Below are 22,135 nucleotides of genomic sequence, written 5' to 3'. Positions count from 1 at the left end.
TAGATCTGATCCCAGCTCGATCTTATTCGAAATTTATAATATTTGATTCATATTGAGTCACCTTGATAGGACCTCTGATGATCTCGATCATGATTATCTTATCTGAAGGATATGAAGATTCTCTCTCCACTTTCTCTCTCTAAAATTTTCTCTCTCTTCATGAATTTTCTCTCTCTAAAAGTCTTATGGATCAGTGGAGGATCCAGATACTTAGACAAATCTTAATTTTGGTTAATCCTGAGAGAGGTTCTAGATTTGTGTTATTAGGATTGATTATCGGATAATTTTTTCTATATATGATTTTTATATTTGATCAGAGTTATGAAGAGATGATTGTCTGCATATGATATCGAGTGAAATATTTTATTAAAAAAATTCATAAATCAAAGAAGAACATTAATTTCTGTGCTTGGATCAGTCACCGGTAAAGATAAGAATCTCTGTACATGATCATCATTATATATGTTATTTTATCATTGATTTTATCTCATTAATTTTGCATCGTTGGATTTGAGATCGATGAATTTATTATATCTAAGACACTGTTATTTATTTATGTGATTTTGAGCATGAGTATGTTATATCAATACATATGTATCAGCGATTGATGGCATGATTATATGGGTATGACATATTTATTACACTGTAAAATTTGAATTGATTAATGAAGTCAAATATTATAATTTCATAAAAATGAAAAGAAAGAGAAATATGGTTTGGACTGGTCTTGTCATATGGAATAGCCTGCCAGGAGCTTATGCCTGGGACAGCCCCCACAGGCTTATATGTGGAAGAATCTAATCCGAGAAAGATCATGAATGATTTGATCCGAGAAAGATCATGGCCACTTTGATCCGAGAAAGATCATGAATATTTCGATTCGAGGAAGATCACAGAAATTGATCCGAATAAAAGATCGTCACATGATCCTGGTAGTCCAAAGCCAAAGCCAAAAAGAAAAGGATTAAAGACGATGTGATAATAGAAGAAAATAGAAAGATAAGACATGAAACAATCGTTGAATAAAATTATTTCACTTATTAATATATGATAATGTATCTCTTTTGATAAAACAGATAATCTATAAATGTTGTAGTATTCTGGACAGTGAACATCAGCTTTTATGTGTTATTATTTATCTTTATTTTCAGATTATATTATTATATTAGTGTGATATGAAAATTCTTACTGGACTGTAAAGCTCACACCCCTTCATCTTTCTTTTCTTCTCAGAGTTACAAGATGTCCATGGTTGGCTATGGTATGGATTTGTGAGTGAGCGAATGCATAGATAGAGTACCGTTGATATCTGATCGGAAGATTGAAGGAATGTTAATTGTAATTATGCAAGTTTTATGAATTATTATTGAAATTAAATATTATGGTTGATAAGGTTGTAATGATTTAATTTGGCCTTGCATATTCTTTAGGACTTGCTCTCAGGAGTGTGCGGCCATCACGTATCCGATTCGGATGTTGGGTTCGGAACGTGACATGAATAACAAAGCATTTTTCTTATCAAATAAGAAGAATTGGGAGTTCCAAGTCTCCGAGATCATTTCCATCGCGAGGCATTCTTTTTTTTCAATATCAATATTACGTGTACATATTTCTTGAAATGGGAATAATTTAAGCCACTTTATTTTCATATGTTTGATGATTTCCGGGGCTTATTGGAAGTGAAGGGAAACAGAGATCTTCAAGTTCTCATAAAACTCAGCTGCACAGCCTATCTATGCCATCTTATATCGCTGCTGTTCCCTGTGAGAGGACCTGATTGTCTTATTCTGGGGAAGTGATATCTTATGCCGGTCCGTTACGGCTTCTTGCTCCCTCGAATCATTCTAGGATCTAGATGTGACCCATATATAAGCAACAACTGCATTCATTTGGATGAGATCCTACTTTCAATTGGAATGAAATATCATCATAATTTTCCTTGAAATATCATCTTTAAGTTATATGGGCGCAACATTTCTTATTGTTCTCTGTTGTGATGATTGAATTGGGAGCTGGTGTCTTCGCATAAGGAGTGAATTCTTATAAAATTATGTGCATGCCTATCATAGCCATTCGCATCCAGATACCTTTTTATTTTTAATTCTTTTTTTTGAGACAAAATTGTAATATAGTGTTTCTTGATAAAATAGTTTGCATTGCATATTCCATCCATTAGTTCATTTCAAGGAACACGTGGAAGGCAAGAAAAAAGAGAAGAAAAAATCAGCAGAAACGTATACATGTATCTCTGCAGAATCATCGTCTCTCGGTGATATCTTCTCCTCTGGGCAAATATTCCGGACATGACAAAGTAAAAGCAACCTCAATTATTGCTCCACAAGCGGTACAAGCGGACGCTTCCCTCCTATTTCCAAGATTAAATAGCCACGGTCAGGACAATGAACAAAAGGCTCCATCCGATTGCTACCTCTAAGTCAAGACACTAGAAAAATTCTAAGAATTTTTCTAGTCAGTCCTTCTAGCATTCTAATCTTATCCGATAGTTGTTGCCTACTCTTCGTTGACTGTTGACTGTTGACTTATACTTTCTCCACAAAAATTATAAACGCAGTCGGTATTCCCAGCTGACGTCAGTTTTCTACCGCTCCACCAAGCCTGCAAATCCGAGAAGCTTCCTCTATTTGCATTATCATATTATATATAAAGTATACACTGGACATTTTCGGTATGTCATTCATTGAAAAAAAAAAAAAAAAAAAAGTCATATATAATAATATTATAATTATTTTATATAATTAAATAAAATATCATAAAATAATAATAATTTTTATAATATAATTAGATAATTAATAAACAGAAACAACCTATGCAAAAAAGATACAACTCTTCTGATACAAACTTTTCACTATTTATAATAATAAAATTATGATTAATTTTTTTAAATCAACTAATGATTATATAAATATATTATTAAAATAAATTTTAAATTTTATAATAAAAATAATCATCGTCAATAAAATAAATTTTAACAGTTTACGGATATAATTAGATATATAATTATTTAAAATATTTATTAAAAATTAAAAAAAAATCAAATTATTCAATTTGTTGTCCATCACGCTGGGAACAATATATGGACTTTCTTGTCCTCCCAGTTTATTTTTATTTTTTATTTTTTATTTTTTTGCCTCCTTGTTGCAGAGTGCCTACATATCAAGAGGGCGCCTCGTTCAGCATCCCAACGGTCCACTGCTCCTCTTCTCCATCCGCGCCTTTCCTCCTCCCAAGAATTCCATGGCAAGTAGCGCGGTTCGCGTTTCTCCCTTCCTCTCTCCTCCATCGATCCTCCTCCTCTTTCTCACCTTCCTCACCTTCTCTTCCTCCTCTCCACCCAACGAAATCCCATATGCCTACCACTGCAACTCTATCGTCCCCGAGTCCATCCCCACCCGCCTTCTTGTCCACTCTAGCTCCTTCCAGCTCCCACACGGCTACTTCTCCGGCGGTCGCCCCCTCCTCGACTCAGATTCCACTTCTGGCCGCTCTACATCAAGGTCCTTCCGATTCCAAGCTGAACACCTCCACCAGACCCAAAACACGGGCATCATCCACGTCCGTGGGACCCTAATCCTCCACGGTGGAAATACTCGTACCCAGGGGAACTATACGGATTCGATGGACGGCTCTTTTATCCATTATACCTCAACGGTTTGGAAAGAAGCCACCTTTGACCTCACTGGTTTCTGGTCCGAATCTTCCGGCAAGCTTTGCATGGTGGGCCGCGGCTTTCTCAAGCACGCTGCAGGAGATAGCTCTCTTGATCTTTCTGCTGTTCTTAAGCTTAATTATCCTAAGAAATCCAACATCACTACTAGCTTGGTTAGTGGTACCATCGAGAGCTTGGATGCAACCAGTGGCCCGAATCACTTCAGCTCCATTCAGATTTTAGCCTATGCCCAGAAAAAATATGAGTACACCATGATCTCCCAAGCGAACAAATCGTGCTCCCGTCATGCACTTGATGAAGAATCGGTAGCATTTGATTCTAATTCCTACTGTCCTAGACTTCGGAGATTAGCAGGTCAGTTCTTTAGATTGGACTATGGCAGTGATTGCTCTAGTCCGAATTGTGGCCCTTTCGGTGCGAGTCGTGAAATTTTCATGTCTTTGAATCTAATCCAGTGTACCGACGAGGGAAAGCTGCATTTTTATATGGCCTTCTCCGATGTCAATAAGCATCCAAACAATGGATTGTTTGTGCCTGAGAAGTCCTTGGTTGCTGAGGGGTTCTGGGATCCCAGTGCGAACCGGCTCTGCGTCGTGGCTTGTCGCATACTTCACATTCAAGGGGATTCTCTGGCAACTGCGTCGGTTGGTGATTGCACAATTGGGTTTAGCTTACGGTTTCCTGTAGTGTTGTCGATCAAGAGCACCAGCAGCGCCGTGGGTCATATATGGAGTGAAAAGAATGCGAGTGGTACTGGCTATTTTAGCAAAGTTTCATTCTCTAGTTTCGGTGACAATTTTGGGTTTGTTCCTGGTTTAAAATATAAGTACACAAGATTGGATACCGTGAAGAACTTTTGTGTGGTGAATGATGTTGCAAAATTGGAGAAGAGGGAATACCCGGATGGAAGATCCTTCAACGACATGAAATTTGGTTTCGATACAACAAACTCCGATCTAAAGAATACATGGGGACAGGCAACACCAATATCAGTTGGTGAGATGCAGCATCAGAATGCTGATCCACGAGGATACGTAACTCTAGTATCAGTCGATGAGATATACTATGGAGATATCAATTCCTATAGAGCAACTAGTCCATTACAGACATCGGTAAAGACGAAGCAGACCCACTGGAATGTAAGCTACAAGATGAGCTATACCTTCCGGGGTTCAACTCCGTATGAGGATGTGCCAACTGAGATCTCAGCGGAAGGGATATACAATGCAAACACTGGCAAGCTCTGCATGGTAGGATGTCAGTATCCAAGCTATGCATTCGCTAAAAAACAAGGAAAAGGTGTGAATAACACTATGGACTGTAAAATTCTCATCAATGTCCAGCTTCCCCCTCTGAATCCAGAGTTTGGAGAGCGTTTTAACGGCAAAATTGAGAGTACAAGGGAGAAATCGGACCCGCTTTTCTTTAATCCTGTAGAGGTTTCCTCATACGCTTTTGTCGGAACAGCCCAAACGGTCTGGAGGATGGATATAGAAATTGTTATGGTAGTTATCTCCCTCACACTTTCATGTATTTTTATCAGAATGCAGTTTTACCATCTCAAGAAGCATTTTTCTTCGATGTCCATCACGATGCTTGTTGTTCTTACTCTAGGCCACATGATCCCTTTGATGTTGAACTTTGGAGCATTGTTCTATAAGAATCATAACCCACATAACTTTCTATACCGGAGCAGTGGATGGCTCGAGGCAAATGAGGTTATTGTGAGGGTGATGACGATGGTCGCTTTCCTGCTGCACTTTCGTTTACTTCAAGTGGCATGGTCTTCTAGATCAGCGGAGGAGAGCAAGAAGGGCCTGTGGGTTGCCGAGAAGAGAGCTCTCATCTTATGCTTGTCTTTATATCTTGCTGGTGGACTGATTGCCTGGTTTGTTCACACGAGGTCATATGAAATTAGGCAGCACAGCCCTGACTATTTGGTTGAGCGCCAGCATTCTCTGTTGGAGGATCTGATAACATACTGTGGCTTGATACTTGATTGCTTCCTGCTGCCTCAGATCATTTTTAATATCTTTTGGAACTCCAAAGACAAGGCTCTGAACCCTTTCTTCTATGTTGGAACCACTATTCTTCGTGCGGTACCTCACTTCTATGATGTTTATAGAGCTCACCATTATGTTCCCCATCTAAACTGGTCATACATCTATGCTCGCCATGATGGAGATTTGTACTCCACTGGGTGGAATATCATCATTCCTTGCCAGGGAGTGCTCTTTGCATTTCTTATATACTTGCAGCAGCGGTTTGGTGGTGATCACATCCTTCCTAAAAGATTTAGAAAGCCTGGTGAGTACGAGACAGTCGTGAGTCCTTAGCTCTTTCAGATAAACTTTGTGTGAAATTCGTATTATGCAAAATAAGGCTATGTTTAATTGTCGTAATGTCTGATCCCGTGATTGGAAATTTAGCCGTATAGCGGGCCATTACTATTTCATGTTCTTCTTTGTTGCTGTATTTTGTGCTGTTCTATGTTGGAATGGAAGTAGTATAATCCCTTCTTGTACTATTTTCCCAGGTGTCAAGCTCTGTTTTATCACTATGTAAATTTACTGATAACTTGGAAAATAGTGTTAATGAATTAGTAATGCATGTGTCTTAATTTGTGTTCATCCAGTGTCGGTTTATATACATATAAATTTGATATGCTTGTAATCTTACTTCATGCACCCACACATGCTCAAACCATCAGTCAGAATGATGATTATGCTTTAAATCTCTTACCTCATACCTACTTCTCTGAGGAAAAGTTAGGCTCAAAGAGCCTAACAAAATCTCATGGATGCAATGAAAGAGACAAAAACAGCAACGCCGTACAGAAGGAAAAAAAATATGCTTATGTCTTAGGAGCAAGCAAGGAAAGAAAGGAATCTAATGCATAATCTATTGGTTTCTCAACCTTGCTTTTACTCTCCCTCATTTAGTGAAAGAACGAACAGGTGGTTGTGAAAATAGGTGTAGTCCAAACCAGCAGCTGGTTCTAATGCTCCTAGTAGCAGTTGCTTGGTCTTGGTGGATAGAATGTAACTTCCGACTTTTTCTCAACAAGAAATCCTCCTTATCTTCGGTGGCTATGGAAGCTCTAAATCTTTTCAATGATTGGTCTATTCTTTGCCAAGGAAAAATCTGGTCAAAAATTTGTTTGGTTCCAGCTGGACTTTCAAACCCTGATTGAGCTGTTAGCAGGGACCTATGCTGCTTATTTTTTGCATAGAATGGACCATAGCCAGTGGAAGAGGCAAACTGCAGTTATGTCTTCTGTTACAGGCTACTGAGAAAGATGCTCATATTTCTGTACTCAACTCCCGAAACTCTGAAGTTGGGTAGCATTCTCAGGGAGAAGGTTGGTAGTCGTTAACACTAGTTTTGTTATTGGGAGGAAAATAGGAAGGAACTTGGGAGGCTGGGTGTCATGCCATAGCCTGATTGAGAATGTGGACCACCTGTTTTCAGATTGCCTGTTCTTCTCTTCAATCTTGACAGCAATTTGCATCAAGCTTGGGGTGGTACAATCTCATGGATCCTTTGCAGGGCTTCGTTTGTATTGGATAAGATGGTTTTTCCCAAAAGTGGCTAGGCCAGTGGTGCTAATGCTCATTGGAGCTATTACATGGAGCTGTTGGAAAGAAAGGAAAGTGGCTCGGCTTATGTCGCATTTGAAACACTACATCTCTTCAACCTTTAGTCCAACTTATGCGATGGAGGCTTGCTACTGGAACATAGTAAAATTTGGCACAAAGTTAAAACAGTTTTCACATCACTCAGAGACCCTTGATCCACCATCCATTTTCTCTTGTATGAAGGCCGTAGAGTCATTAATCTTCAGTCAGATTTTGAGAGTAGTTTTCTTTCTAAAAATTCTGCTTTAGGCCTGTAACTGCTCATGTAATTCTGAAAACTACCTGGCAGTGCTGTAGTTTTCGAGTGGGACCTGCAACCTCTTTTGATCTGTAACTCTTTGCCCCTTTTACTCTGTATATATTCTCCATTATCATAAAAGCCGGGTGGCTTCCAGCCTCCCATATTCATCTAAAAAAAATAGGTGTAGTCCCGGTCAGATATCACTAGGACACAATTCTTTAGTTTGAGGTGCAGGATCTAGAAAAAGAGCAGGATGAATTTTGTGAGGCAGGCTGAGTCCAAGTTGCTGTCATAAATTATGTGTGACATCCTGTTGAGCTTCTCTCATCTACAGTAAAAGGAAAATGAATGTACATGCTTTGCAAAACATGAGGATAATGATCTGATTGGTATAGAAATGGCATGGCCTAAAAATGATCCTCCTTGTTTCATATATGATACACAGATACAGATGTTGCTTATTTGCTCCATTGTTTTCTATTGGGTTTTAGGGCTGAATTTTGCGAGAAGTGTTCAACAATAGGTGCTTCAGTCCTATTTCCAGTTGGAATACTATCTTATTTTACACATGCCAAACTTCATATTTAGGAATTCCTTACTTCAATTTATCATCATTATCACTATCATCATTATCACAGTTCAAAATATCATCATTATCACTATCATCACCATTTTTATTAGGAATTCCTTACTTCAATTGTAGATTTGATTGGGGAGAAAAAAGTTATAAAGGATTCTTGAATATATAGAAAGTATATTTCTTATCATTGGTCTAACTAAAAAGCAAGTTACGATGCAGAAGGTTTACATTACTAAAAAAAATTCCATGATACATTTTCTTAGTTTTTATAGGCAGAACATCTTTGAATTGTTCGTTGTGGTGCCTAGGTGAATTAGATGGGGGAATTTATTTGGGTTGAACTGACTTCTGCAACGTCAATATTGAAACTCAGATTTTAGCTTGGGACTGAGCTTGCTCCAGGTGTTCACATATGGAGTCAATTCAGTTAAGACTAAAGGCATGTCTACCCTATCCATTTTTATCCAGCTAACAGAATGTTTCTTCTATGATCTTCTGGCAGCAATGTCTCATGACTTCTTCTGAGTCCTTCTATCTTCCCCTGTAGATTCTCTAGCACTTTTGTAGAGACCTCTTGTTCACCTTCTGAGTTCTTGTACATTCTTCCCTGCATTTCTTCTTGTAATAATTTCACTTTAATAAAATTTTTGGGACTAATGGCTTCCATTAGTCTCCACTTCCCTCAAAAAAAAAAAAAAACATAATGTTTCTTGAAAAATTTGTTTGAATTGTATATTTCATAGATTAGCTCATGTACAAGATGGGCAGAAGACAAGAAAATATATTGAGAGAAAATCAGTAGAAAACCTTTCAAATATATACATATATTATTACAAAGTCATCTTCTCTCCATGATTCGCCCTGATCTCATGTTTGGGAGAAGACAAGTGAAAGCAACCTCAATTATTTCTCCACCAGCAGTGGAAGTGGAAGCTTCGCTCCTGTTGTCTCTTTTTTGAAGAGAAGGTTTGCTCCGATCATCAAAATCAAATCGCATGCAGTCTAGATGGAGACCCTAAGACCGGACTTCTATTATGAGTTGTGAAAATTCCAAAGATTCCAAGCCTCTTGGTAGACCAACCCCCGAAAAGATAAATCTGCCTGTGGGCACATTTGTAAAGCCGGCCCTTTGGGCCAACTTGTTTAATCAGGGAAGAGATAGAGAAAAAAATATGACTCCAAACCTGAGTCCCCTTCCTTCTCCAAGTCGGTCGGGCGACAGGCAGAGGACACTCAATGACCTCTGGTTTCCCTCCATATATCTCCAGTCCATCTATAAAAAGATTCCTTCCCTCTACCTGTCTTAGAAATCCCTCAAATAGAGAGTGCATTTGAGCCCCTTTTGTGAGAAATTGCTTGAAGGATAGCCCACCATGGGTTGAAGCATGACACTAAGAATAGCCCTACCACAAGCAAAAAAATGACAGTGACAATAGCCCCATCGTGGATAAAAATATGGTATTGAGAATAGCCCCACCATGAGCAAGAACATGGTACTTGAGTTTGCCGGTCACAAACTGAAGCATGATCATGATTAGTCCAAAATCTTAAAGGCAATACTAATTGATCCAGATCATATTAATGAGATATGGATGATAAAACATGAAACCATAATTAAGTAAAAGAGATTTTTTTTAATTACATATGTGCAGTGTATCACTTTTGAAAAAAAATAAATTTTTGATATTATCTAATAAATATTTTTATATATATTAATTAAATTATATTGAATATTTGAAATGAGATTTTATAGCTTATATTTTTTTTTGATGTTGTTCATATATTATTTTTAAATTATTATTATATTGATATGAGTATGTGGAGATCCTTACTACGCTGCAAAGCTCACAATTCTCTTTTTTTTCTTTCTCAGAATTATAAGGATGCTTATATTTGGCTAAAGTTAGAATCCCAATTTGAAAGTGCTTGATTAGATAGAGACCATCAATAACAGTTGGATGATTAAGTTTTGTAAATTATATAAAATTTTTTATTAACTAATATGAAATATTTATTATAAATTAAGATCAATAATTTTTACGGGATTTTGAGATTGAATTTTAAAGTTTTGCCTTTGGGAGTGTGTCACCGTCGTATGCCCTACTTGGACGTTAGATTCGAAGTGTGACTCTTCTTGACTATGCATGTTGATAATGAGCGCCTTTTCTATTTCAACCAAAAAAAAAAATGATGGCTATGATCTAAAGAACCCAGGCGAATAATCCGGAGGATGAATGTAGAAGTCATTGCGGTTCTGATCTCCCTCACATTTTCATGTATTTTTATCAAAATGCAGATCTATGATGTCCAGAGGCACCCAAATGTTCTTCCTTCCATCTCCAGCATAATGCTTAGCATTCTTATCCTTTCCTGCATGGTCCCTTCATTGCTGAAGTTTGAGCTCTTCTTTGACAACCGCAACCAACGGAATGTTCTGTTGTCGAGCAGCAGGTGGTTTGTGGAGGATGTGGTTGTTGTAAGGGCCATGACAATTGTTGCTTTCTTGCTGCAATTCAGTCTGCTTCAAGTGAAATGGTCTTCTAGATCAGCAGAAGATGGTAACAAACTCTATAATTAAAATGAGCGCCTTTTCTATTTCAACCAAAAAAAAAAAAAAAAAATGATGGCTATGATCTAAAGAACCCAGGCGAATAATCCGGAGGATGAATGTAGAAGTCATTGCGGTTCTGATCTCCCTCACATTTTCATGTATTTTTATCAAAATACAGATCTATGATGTCAAGAGGCACCCAAATGTTCTTCCTTCCATCTCCAGCATAATGCTTAGCATTCTTACCCTTTCCTGCATGGTCCCTTCATTGCTGAAGTTTGAGGTCTTCTTTGACAACCGCAACCAACGGAATGTTCTGTTGTCGAGCAGCAGGTGGTTTGTGGAGGATGTGGTTGTTGTAAGGGCCATGACAATTGTTGCTTTCTTGCTACAATTCAGTCGGCTTCAAGTGAAATGGTCTTCTAGATCAGCAGAAGATGGTAACAAACTCTATAATTAAAGAGATTGAAGGATTAAAAATATAAATTGATGAATATTTCTTATTCTTCTTGCACATGCATCGCTGATGCAGAGTGCTAGCATATGCTGTTGACTGAACCGTTTCCCCTACCATCTCCTGCCTGAAGGAAGAACGACTAGAAAAATAGCCAATTATTAAAAGATGGATAACAAAGCATTTTTCTTATCAAATAAGAGGAATTGGGAGTTCCAAGTCTCCAAGATCATTTCAATCAGGAGGCGTTCTTTTCTGAATGTTCTCATAAAACTCAGCTGCTCAGGCTAGCTATGCCATCATATACCGCTGCCATTCCCTGTGTGAGGATCTGATTATCTTATTCTGGGTATGCAATATGTGATGCTGGTCTGATACTTGATGGTTTCTTGCTCCATCAAATCATTCTAGGATCAAGATGTGACCAATATATAAGCAACAAGTGCATTTATCTGGCTCATATCCTAGTTTCAGTTGGAATGAAATATCATCATAATTTTCCTTGAAATATCATCTTTAAGTCATATGAGCACAACATTTCTTATTGTTCTTTGTTGTACTGGTTGAATTGGGAGCTGGTGCAATTTATTTTGGTTAAGTTGACTTCTGAAACATTATGTTTTAACTCAGATTCTAGTTTGGGATCAAGCCTGCCCCATGTGTTCGCACATGGAATGAATTCTGATAGGATTACATGCATGCCTATCCTATCTGCTCGCCGCCAGATAGCAGAGAACACCTTTAACCTTTTTTTTTTTGAAACAAAATTGTAACAGTATTTCTTGATAAAATAGCTTGCATCGCATATTCCATCAATTACTTCATTTCAAGGTACATGCAGAAGGCAAGGAAAGAGATAAAAGTCAGCAGAAACATATATATATATATATATATATATATATATATATATATATATGTGTGTGTGTGTGTGTGTGTGTGTCTGTCTTGTCTACAAAATCACCGTCTCTCAGTAATAAATTCTCCTCTCTCAGTAATAAATTCTCCTCTGGGCAAATGCTTTCGACGTGAGAATGTAAAAGCAACCTCAATTTTTTTTTTTTTGATAAGAAAATAAGAGTTCGAGAAGACCAATCCGATGCATCTATCTCTTCTGAACGTAATCATAGAACCTCAATTTTCATCGAAAAATATTTGATTCGAAACCAAATTTAGATAAATAGATAACCTCCTCCTCACCATATGGACGAATCCAACGAATGAGTACGTGACTCCAGTATTATTGAAGACCAACAAATCAAATACTGTTTCTATATACCGTAACGGAACCATCAAAATATGCTCCATTCACAGACATTTACATTTTGATATTTACATTCTGATATTTAATCGCAATTCGATATATATCAAAATTCAAATTCAAATCATTTCATTGGGAACAAAGATCTGTTCCATTAGGATGTTACCTCTGTGGCAAAGCAACCTCAACTATTGCTCCACAAGCAGTGCAAGTGAAAGCTCCCCGCCTATATAGTATATCCATATTAAAATGGAGCTCTATTTCTGTATTGGCAGAATCTTCATATGCCATGTCAATAAATTTTTATAGCATTAATACGATGAGAATGGTTTTGAATCATTCTCGCCTGCGCTACTCCCATGGAGTTCCTTTATATACCACCCCACGGAGGCCCGCCTTCTTTGAATGCGGAACATTAAATGACCGGTATTAATCCTGTTTGCTTCGAATTCCGTCACTCTATCTCTCTCCCCCATCATTAAATGAACGAAGATAATGTCGCATCACATAACACAGCGAGAAACTCGGGATCCCATCTATCTGAAGGCCTTGATGGCCACATAATTTCCAACTCGTAAACGACCACAACGCTCCGATCACCCCTTAAACACGTCCCTCACGCCCTTTAACACGCCCCCCTTTAAACCCGATCACCCCCCATCCTTCTTCTTCTTCTTTTTCTTTTTTTTTGGATTTTATTTAACGCGTTTTTTTTTAAAAAAAAAAACCTTTATTTCACAAGTACTAATCCATGGAACATGCCGCAAAAAATAGTAATACATTCTGAAATCAAAAAATATATAACAACCCAAGATACAGGCCACAAAATGGGTAAGCAAAAAAACTAAATTTTGCCTAAGATCCTAAAATAGTAAATAACTAACAAGCCAAAATGCTGGGAGTCTTCGTAAAATAGTAGCAGCTATAACTTATGCAGCCTTTATACAGTGAAAGAGATGCATCATAAAAAATCAAAACCAACACGGCAACACCGGAACAAGAGTCTCCAATATACTAAAAGCAGATAATATGCACACAAATCCATCAAAATCATTATGGAATGATACATCATCTGGGACAAGAGATTAGCAGCAGCACACAATAACCGAATAAGAAAATCCAAAGAGAGAAATTGAATATGCAGCAAATGCCATCCGTAATCCACCCAAATAATAGGCTGATATCCGGAGAACCAACAGTTAATAAAATAAAATAACAGAAGCACACCCAGTAATCCAATAAACAATAGAACAAGCTAAATGACACGTGGGAAAATGGAGACCGCATAAACAAGCGCCTCGCCCTAAATTCACAAAACAGAAAAAGCAAAAGAGTCCAAAATACTATAAGATATTTCAGAGTAAGATATGCTATAAATGATGCAGCACCTATACTTCAGAGAAAATTGTGTATAGAGTACCAAAACATAGTTTTGAACAAAAATCTCGGATGTACCCAAAACCAATAATATGCTCAGAAACCCAGCAGACAACATGCCATGAGTCATCATTTGGGATTAAGTGATGCCAGCGGCATAAAGCAACGAGACAAGGGTAAGCCAACCACCCAATCCCCGTCAGCAAGAATAGCAAACCAATAGGCAATCCAGGCCAACTCCCATCAGAATCGGACCAATTGAATATAATTATTTGGGAGGTAATTAGATCACAAAACTCATCAGTGATTGAAACTTTATTTGGACTAAAATAAGACCACTGACATAGAGTGATATAGCAAGTAAAACCCAACCATAAAATCTTCTTTTGCAGCAAATACAACCAAAGAGCCATACGAGCCATAAAAGCGGCATTGATAAGATGGCCAGCAGAAGGGGAGAGAGTAATAAATTTAAAAAAAGGCCAACTCCCATTAGAAACAGACACTTGAATATCATCATTTGGGAGGGGCGAAGACCCATCAGTGCAAACATCATCTGGAAAAAAAACAACAGAGGTGCCCGCATGCATAATAAATGTAATCATGTGGGACAGTAAGATCAGAAGCCAAATAAGCATGGTGAAGTGTCCATGCAACTCAAAAACGACCATCAGATATATCCGATAACAGGGACAATGCATCAGGTCAGATGATTGAAACGAAGTTAAACCACTAACCATCCACGGCCATCCAGATCCACTGGATGATAGAGGATAATGCAGCCAATACCTATAAGCCATGTCGAGGAAATGCAACCGTATAAGCATCAGCACGTAAAATATGGACCAGAGCAGGATATAAATATAATAGATCAGAAGTAAAGGAAAAAATCTCCAGATAAAGTAGTCGTGGCAGCCCAATCCACGGCTTGATTGCCTTCCTGACAAATATGGAATATTTTAAGATACTGGAGAGAGGCAAGTCAAATTTTAATATCCTGCATCCAAGGTGAGAGACTCATCCTATTACGCTGGAGATTTTTCAGCCATGTGATAACAATCGAGGAGTCTCCCTGAATCCAAACACACTGAGAATAGAGATGGGTAAAGAGGTATTTAACTCCCAACCAAACTTCGATAAGTTCAGCAAAAGGCACAGCAACAGCAGGTAGAAGATTTCCTCCTATCGCCAACATAGCACCCTCATGGTTCCGAATTATAAAGCTTCCAGCGGCTCGCTCTGCAGTGACTGCTCCATCAAAGTTAATAGTGAGCACTCCAAGGGGAGGGGGTGTCCATGAAATAAAATTCATTGAGTAAAACTGCAGAAACAGCTGAGGATTACCCCAGATCCTTGACTGAGTGGGCTCACCAGGAGGAAAAGAAGTAGAGGAGAAAAACTGATTTTTATGAAAATAGACACACAGCCGGAGGAGATGAGCAGGAGGAATAAAGTGGCCTTGAAAGATCCGCTGATTCCTGGCATACCAAATAAGAGATGCCATGAGAGCAACAATAGCCTTCTCTCTCGATCCTGCCCTGGGATGAGCTAAGAAAGCCAGCAAATCCGACAAAAAAGATGGGATAGGGCAGCTAAATTGGTGACTAATAAAGTGCCAGTAAGCTTGAGCAAAATAATAAGTGATAATCACATGTTGACAATCCTCCACAGCAGATCCACAAAGATCACATACAAGAGGCCCAAAAGGCAGGAGATTTCTAAAAAGCAAATACTCCTTGGCGGGTAAGTGTTGCCAAAAGAGTTTTCAACAAAAACATTTAACATGTTTAGATACAAATAATTTCCAGATCCATTTGGCATGAAAGTTGAAAGAGAGGGAATTAGGGGGAACTAAAACATCAGCAAGGTCATAAGTAGAAACAATAAGAGATCGAGTGTTAGTCCAGCCCAACTGATCTGACCATTTAGTATGCACAAGAGGAATTGTAAGTATGGTGCTTAACATATCCGCGTTAAACAGAGAGGCTAAAAGTGAAGTATTCCATATATTATTAGGTAAAATAAAATCAGCAACACAAAAATCTTCCAAATTAATATTAATATTCATAAAAGAGGGCCATCGAGATAATGGTATGGAGGATATCCACGAATCCTTCTAGACATTTATACTCTGCCCGTTTCCAATGAGCCGCATGAATTGATATTGGATGTGCTGTCCAATAGCTGAGATTTTTTTTCAAATTTGAGAACGATTAGTTGGAAGACGATCCAGGATCGATGGAACTTGTATTTAGAACAGACCAACTAGCCCCACAGAGAAAAAGGTTGTAAAATTAGCTTGGCGGCCAATTTATCCAAAAGAATAGATTGACGCTGCCGAATAGAAAAAAAACCCAGGCCACCTACCTCCTTGGGCGAACAAACAGTCTCCCCTGAGATAAGATGAGCTCGACAAGTAAAGGAAGGATGACCTCATAGAAAGGCACAAAATTTCCGCCCAAGAGAATCCAGTACAGCAAACGGGATGGGAAGAGAAGCCATAGCACACACAGGGATAGAGGTCAACACAGATTGAATAAGAGTGACCCACCCTATAAAGGAAAAGCTCTCCATTTCCAAGCTTGAATCTTGGTAAGAATTTTCTCCATAAGAAAGGTGAAATCCGATGTGGTTAATCTGGAATTAGAAACAGACACACCCAAATATTTCCAAGCACCTTGTTTACAATGCATACCAAATATAAACACAATAGATTGCCTAATGTTAGAATTCACAAACGGACTGATAATAAGAAAAGATTTAGAAATATTCACCAATTGACCAGAATAATGGCAATAAGCATCAAGCAATAACTTGAGGAGAAGAGCATTATGGATGGTAGCTTTAGCAACCAACAAACAGTCGTCAACAAAAAAAGGATGAGAAATCTGAGGCCCATGCCGTCCAGGGATATAGGGGTGCAAAAGTTTCGACCGAACAGCCGCCCTCAAAGTAAGAGATAGCATTTTCGAGCACAAGAGGAACAGAAAAAAAGATAATGGACAGCCCTATCTCAGACCACAAGTAGCAGAAAATCAATCCGTGGGGGTGCCATTAACAAGAAAAGCATATAAATGATTAAACACACAAGTCTCAATCCACTTTATGAAGAGTTTAGGGAAATTGAATTGCTTAAGCACCCATAAAAGAAAGCTCCATTGCACTCGATCGTATGCCTTTTCCATATCCACTTTAAGCAACAGAAGACCTTTAGATAGTGCAGCCCTCACAAGAGAATGCATGATTTCCTATGCAATAAGAATATTTTTCATGATCAATCTTCCCCCAACAAAGGCACTTTAATTGGAAGAAATCAGGTCAGGCATTAAAGGCTTCATCCGATTTGAAATAACAGCAGCCACTAGCTTATAGATGGTATTACATAAGCTAATAGGACGAAACTCAGATGGTCATGATGGCTGCTGTACCTTAGGAATCAGGATAATAAAGGTGTGTTTCCATGAGGGTGGCATGACCGAGGACTTAAAAAATGAAAGAACTGCCTGAACCACATCGGTACCCATAATAGGCCAAAAGTCTTGAAAAAAAGAAGAAGAAAAACCATTCGGACCAAGGGATTTATCAGGAGGCATAGATTGTAACGCATTAAATACCTCTTCTTCCGTAATTGGAGACACCAAACGCTGTTGTTGGCCAGGAGATAAAATATTTATAGGCTGAGGAAGCCATATGTCAACAGGTGGAGGCAAGAAATTGCACCTGGATTGAAAATGTAGCTGTAACATTGATCTAAGCTCGAATTCCACATAGATCCACCGCCCACATTCTGATATGAGAGCTGAAATACGGTTACGACTATTATGAAGAATAGTGGTGCGATGAAAGAACTTGAAATTAGTATCTCCTTCTTTAAGCCACTGAATACGTGATCGTTGTTTCCAATAACATTTTTACATAGACAGGACCTGATTATATTCCTGGAGAAGCTGAAGCAAAAGAAATTGATTATCATATGATAGATACGCCGTTTGAGTTTCTAACAATTGAAGAGACAAGATTTGAGCATATAAGTCCTCAGCTTTATGGAAGAGAGTACGAACTTTAGATTTACTCCATTGCATAAGCTTCCATTTTAGCTTAAGAAGGAGATAAGATAGCCTCTCAGCAGGGGGGAGGTCGACCTCCGCACACCAATGCTTACAGACAATATGATGGAAATCAGGATACCACTTTCCAAATTTAAAATAGCAGAAAGGAGGGCAGGGTCTTTGAGAGCAAACATGAGCTAAGAGAAGTAATAGACAATGATCAGAAGCAAAACAAACAAGGTGTTGAAGAGCAGAGTTAGGAAATATGTCAAACCAATGCTCCGACACAAAAGTCCCATCAAGCTGTCCCCACAACCTTGCCAGCCCCTTTTGGTTGTTACACCAAGTATATTTAGGGCCCGCAAATCCAAGATCGATCAGCCCATTAGAAGAAATAAAATTGCGAAACTCGCAGATATCACGGTTTAAAGAAAACCGCTTGCCGCCCATTTTATCAGTAGATTGCAAAATACAATTAAAGTCGCCTATAAGAAGAGTTGGCACACCAAGAGCAAGGATAGGGGAAGCAGTATGCCAAAGGGAACGGCGCATCAAACCATTAGTGCTTGCATACACTAGACCTAAAATCCAAGAAGATGAATCAGAAGGAGTGATAATACCGAAGCAAATTTGTCGATCGGTATGAGTAAACGTGATCTGCCCAAGACTTTTCTTCCAGATGACAAACATACCCCCAGACAGCCCTTCCGACGGAACCAAATAAACATTCGAAAAAGGACCAAACCATCATCGGAGACGAGGTAAACAGCTTTGATCAAGCCTAGTCTCGACAAATCCATAGATATTCGGACTATACTTAGCTAATAGTAGTTTAGAATACTTACGAAACGAGGGCTTAGCTGCGCCCTGACAATTCCACATAATGATCTTCATTGAAGAGCAGATGTAGATAGTTGGCCTGGGTAAGCACACCGACGAGCAGCCTCCACATGCAGTTTGAGCATCTGAATTTGAAATAGGAGATGAAGCCGACAACTCCTGCAAGACTTGAGAAACCAAAATCGAATGGTCCACAAGGTCTGGTCGAGGCGAAGCATGGACCAACACCTGAGAACCAGAGTGAGAGGCAGCACAGCAGGATGACCCAACCAGTCGAGAGGGGTTGGTCACCACTGACCGCCAAACCTCTATTTTCCCAAACCCTCTCGAATATAAAACAAGAGCAGATGAAATGTTAGAGGGAGATTCAACCTTCGTCCCCTCTTCATGGACAATTACCTTTGTTTGAGGATGAAGCTCTTGTAGGAGGTGCTGACTGAGTCGGGGACTGCTTGCGTTTCTCCTTAGAGGTAGAAGCAACCCCATGAGTAAAAGCATCACCCTCAGAGTGAAGGACCTCCATAGGCATTACAGCAGAGAAGGTAGAGTCCTCTTCCAAAGATAAAGAAGAGAATCTTGAGCCCCCTACATAAGGAGTCAAGATCTCCTTATTTGGCTTGGAAGAAGGTTTAGAAGCAACTTTCTTAGGAGTGATCCAGGAGTTATCTGTAGGAGCAACAGAGGAAGACATGGAAGGACTGGAACCACTACCAGGAGCAGCAGGATCAACAGGAACCCGAGCTGCCCGGATCCAAGGTCCGTAGACCATGGCATCATCAGTATGCGCCAAATCCTTGCACCAAGAACACTTGCTCACAGTGGTACCAATTGATCCACAGAGGCAACAGATGTCCGGGAGATCTTCATCTCGAATAAGAAGCTTCGTGCCTGGACAAATAGGCTTAGAAAGATCTACCTACACACAGACACGGGCAAACCCAAGACGAGAGGAACCGGCCGTCTAGGGATCCAAGGACTTGGGTCGACCAGCTTTGGCTGCAACCTTAAGGATCAGCTCCTTCTCCCAAATTTCAAGGGGCAAGTCAGGAAGATGAAGCCAGATATTGACCCATTTTAGAGAATCCTTCGTAGGTTTGAAGGTAGGTTACCAGCATTCTAATGCAAGCATTTGACCAGCCAGCGTCCAAGGGCCCAGCTCAAGCACTCTCGAGCGGATCTCCTCCGATGGTAAGCAAAATACAAGAAAACCCTCAGATAAAGGACTTATCTTAAAGTCACCCTCAATCTGCCAACGAGTCTTTATCTCCTTCTGGACAAACTCAAGAGGAAGCCCTTGCCCCAAGAACTTTCCCACCAGTGCAGCTAGCCATTTCTTAGCAGTTTTTTGAATTTTCTCTTCTGAGAATAAAACCATCTGGGAGAAACGAGCCTCCAAAGCAGATATATCATCGACTGTAGGTCATGGCATCTCCCAACGGAATCAACGACGGCTCTGAACAACCTATGCCCACGACTGGGGCGAATCTGAAGCAGTCGCAATGTACGGACGAGGCACCGAACGAGAGGGTGGAGAGTCCACTCTCTTTTATTTAGAAGGCGAAGCATTCTTTGGTCGATCAGACTCCCCAGCGACGGAGCCATGAAGAGATCAAACGCTCTGGACTAGAACCGACGACAAAACCCCCTCCGATGAAGGGGACAGTGAAACCCTAGCCCCAAAACCCACTTGCTTCAATTGGTCGGACTCTCCAGCGGTGGAGCCCTGAGGAGGTGGATCTCTCTGGGTCGGATCGGATGGCAAAACCCCCTCCGACGAGGGGGAATACAAAACCCTAGCACCGGAATCCGCTTGCTTCGACGAAACGCTCATGTCGGTCCCAATTCCTAACACGTTCTTTTGGCCGGCATTTTTAATTCCTATTCTTTTTCGTAGAACATTTCCAATTCCTATTGTCCGGCGAGCTGTGATGACAACCACACCGCTGCTTCCACAGGAAAACATGGCAACGCATAGAGTAAATCGAATAGCGTGCTATTTGCATAAGTAATATTTATAGACAATTATTTCTGTCCCAATCGATATATTAATGATATGTCATGTCAATATCTTCTTTTATTTTGATTTGATTAAAATGATGATTGGGGCACTATTTATTTTATTTTAATAGAAATGTTGATCATACGATAATATTTAAAGGATTCTACGATGAATTACCATCCGTGATAAGAAGATGTATAAGATTTCTTTTGCTTTTTTGTTTGTCTTGTGTGAGAATTCAAATTTTCTTTTCATTATTATTGGATCACACTGTTTAATATTTTAATCTTCAAAATCAAATTTTTTATTTATTAATATAAAATATTTTAAATTAATTTTTTTTTCAATGAATCAAGATCATGCAGAAAAAAAAAATCATCAATCTGTCGTTCCAATAAAACTCCACTTCTTCAATTTTATAATTTTTTTATTTTTTAAAAAATTATAAAAAATAAATACTATGAGACAGGTAAAAATCGAGTTAGAATTATTTAAAAATAGGAATGTAATCGAATACGAGTAAGTGAAACTGAGTTACCAAATTATCCTTCATAATTTTTTTTAAAATTTATTAATATTTTTGGAGATTTATGTGTTTATCTATTTATATAGTTAATAAATTAAAGAAATAAAAAATATAGGAGAATTATGATAATCTGGTTCAGTTCAGACCAATAGTATAGATCTTAAAGCGATAAAAAAAAAATAAAAGAGATGAATCTTCTCCATCGTGTTCAGCTAGAAATTGGACTCCTAAGGCTTTCAAAAATCTTAGGAAGTCTATAAATCCTCCTTCCCCCTCTAAAGAATTCTATGGCAAGCACCGACCCTCCTCTCTTATTCCTTCCTCTTTCTTCTTTATTTCGCCAATTTCTTTAGCACTATGCCCATCGAAAATCGAAGCCGGAGATGTCACTAAAGCACGAGGTAAGCCCCGCTCCTCTTCCTCTTTTTCTTTTCTTTCTTTTCGTGGCTTTGGCTACCACGGCCGATCACCGACTTTATCAGAAATCCACCATGAAGGATCCCCTATTTTCATGCTTTTTTCATGATTTTTTTGACCAGCCATCCACCACTATCGATTGTCGGCAACCTGCTATCGCCACCCATTATCGGACTTTCGACTATGAGCCATCAGCCCCTTCCTCCCCTATTCAACCAAAGAAGAAGAACAAAGAAGAAAAAGAAAAAGAGAGAGAGAGAAGAGTTGTTTCTCTCTATCTCCTTCTCTCTAGATTTTCTCTTTACTTTCTTTCTCTTAAATTTTTCTCTCTTAAAAAAGTAAAAAAAATAAGAAGACTTATTCTCTCTCTATTTTCTCTCTCTTCATCTACTTTCTCTCTCTTTACACATTCTCTTTTTAAGAAGATCTAGAGACTCCAGAATCGAGCCATGCCTTCCTCTTCTACGGATCCATGTTGACTCTGGTAAGATGATGTGAAACCATTTTGATATTCATG

The 22,135-nt window shown here is 38.9% G+C and overlaps 2 protein-coding genes across 3 annotated transcripts; one reads left to right on the top strand and one right to left on the bottom strand.

Moving 5' to 3' along the window:
- The first annotated feature begins 3,165 nt into the window (after positions 1–3,165).
- LOC105040875 (uncharacterized) lies at positions 3,166–7,195 on the top strand. The gene has a single exon (XM_010917615.3). The coding sequence runs from the start codon at positions 3,256–3,258 to the stop codon at positions 6,022–6,024; it is 2,769 nt and encodes a 922-aa protein (XP_010915917.1). The 5' UTR covers positions 3,166–3,255; the 3' UTR covers positions 6,025–7,195.
- Positions 7,196–14,036: 6,841 nt separating this feature from the next.
- On the bottom strand, positions 14,037–20,640 carry LOC105040876 (uncharacterized). Of its 2 annotated transcripts, XM_010917616.4 has the most exons (3): positions 19,076–20,640; positions 18,682–18,801; positions 14,037–15,035 (listed from the first exon to the last, which is right to left on the bottom strand). In XM_010917616.4, the coding sequence occupies exons 1-3, from the start codon at positions 19,443–19,445 to the stop codon at positions 14,770–14,772; spliced, it is 756 nt and encodes a 251-aa protein (XP_010915918.1). In that variant the 5' UTR covers positions 19,446–20,640; the 3' UTR covers positions 14,037–14,769. The 2 variants fall into 2 exon arrangements, 1 of the variants encoding a protein (XP_010915918.1); XR_012139997.1 differs by having other exon boundaries at positions 15,132–20,640.
- Between the last annotated feature and the right edge of the window lie 1,495 nt (positions 20,641–22,135).

This window comes from Elaeis guineensis, chromosome 3 (assembly GCF_000442705.2).
Source record: "Elaeis guineensis isolate ETL-2024a chromosome 3, EG11, whole genome shotgun sequence".
Taxonomy (NCBI): Eukaryota; Viridiplantae; Streptophyta; class Magnoliopsida; order Arecales; family Arecaceae; genus Elaeis; species Elaeis guineensis.
The sequence above is the reverse complement of the archived record's forward strand: the minus strand, read 5'-3'. Positions and strand labels throughout refer to the sequence as shown.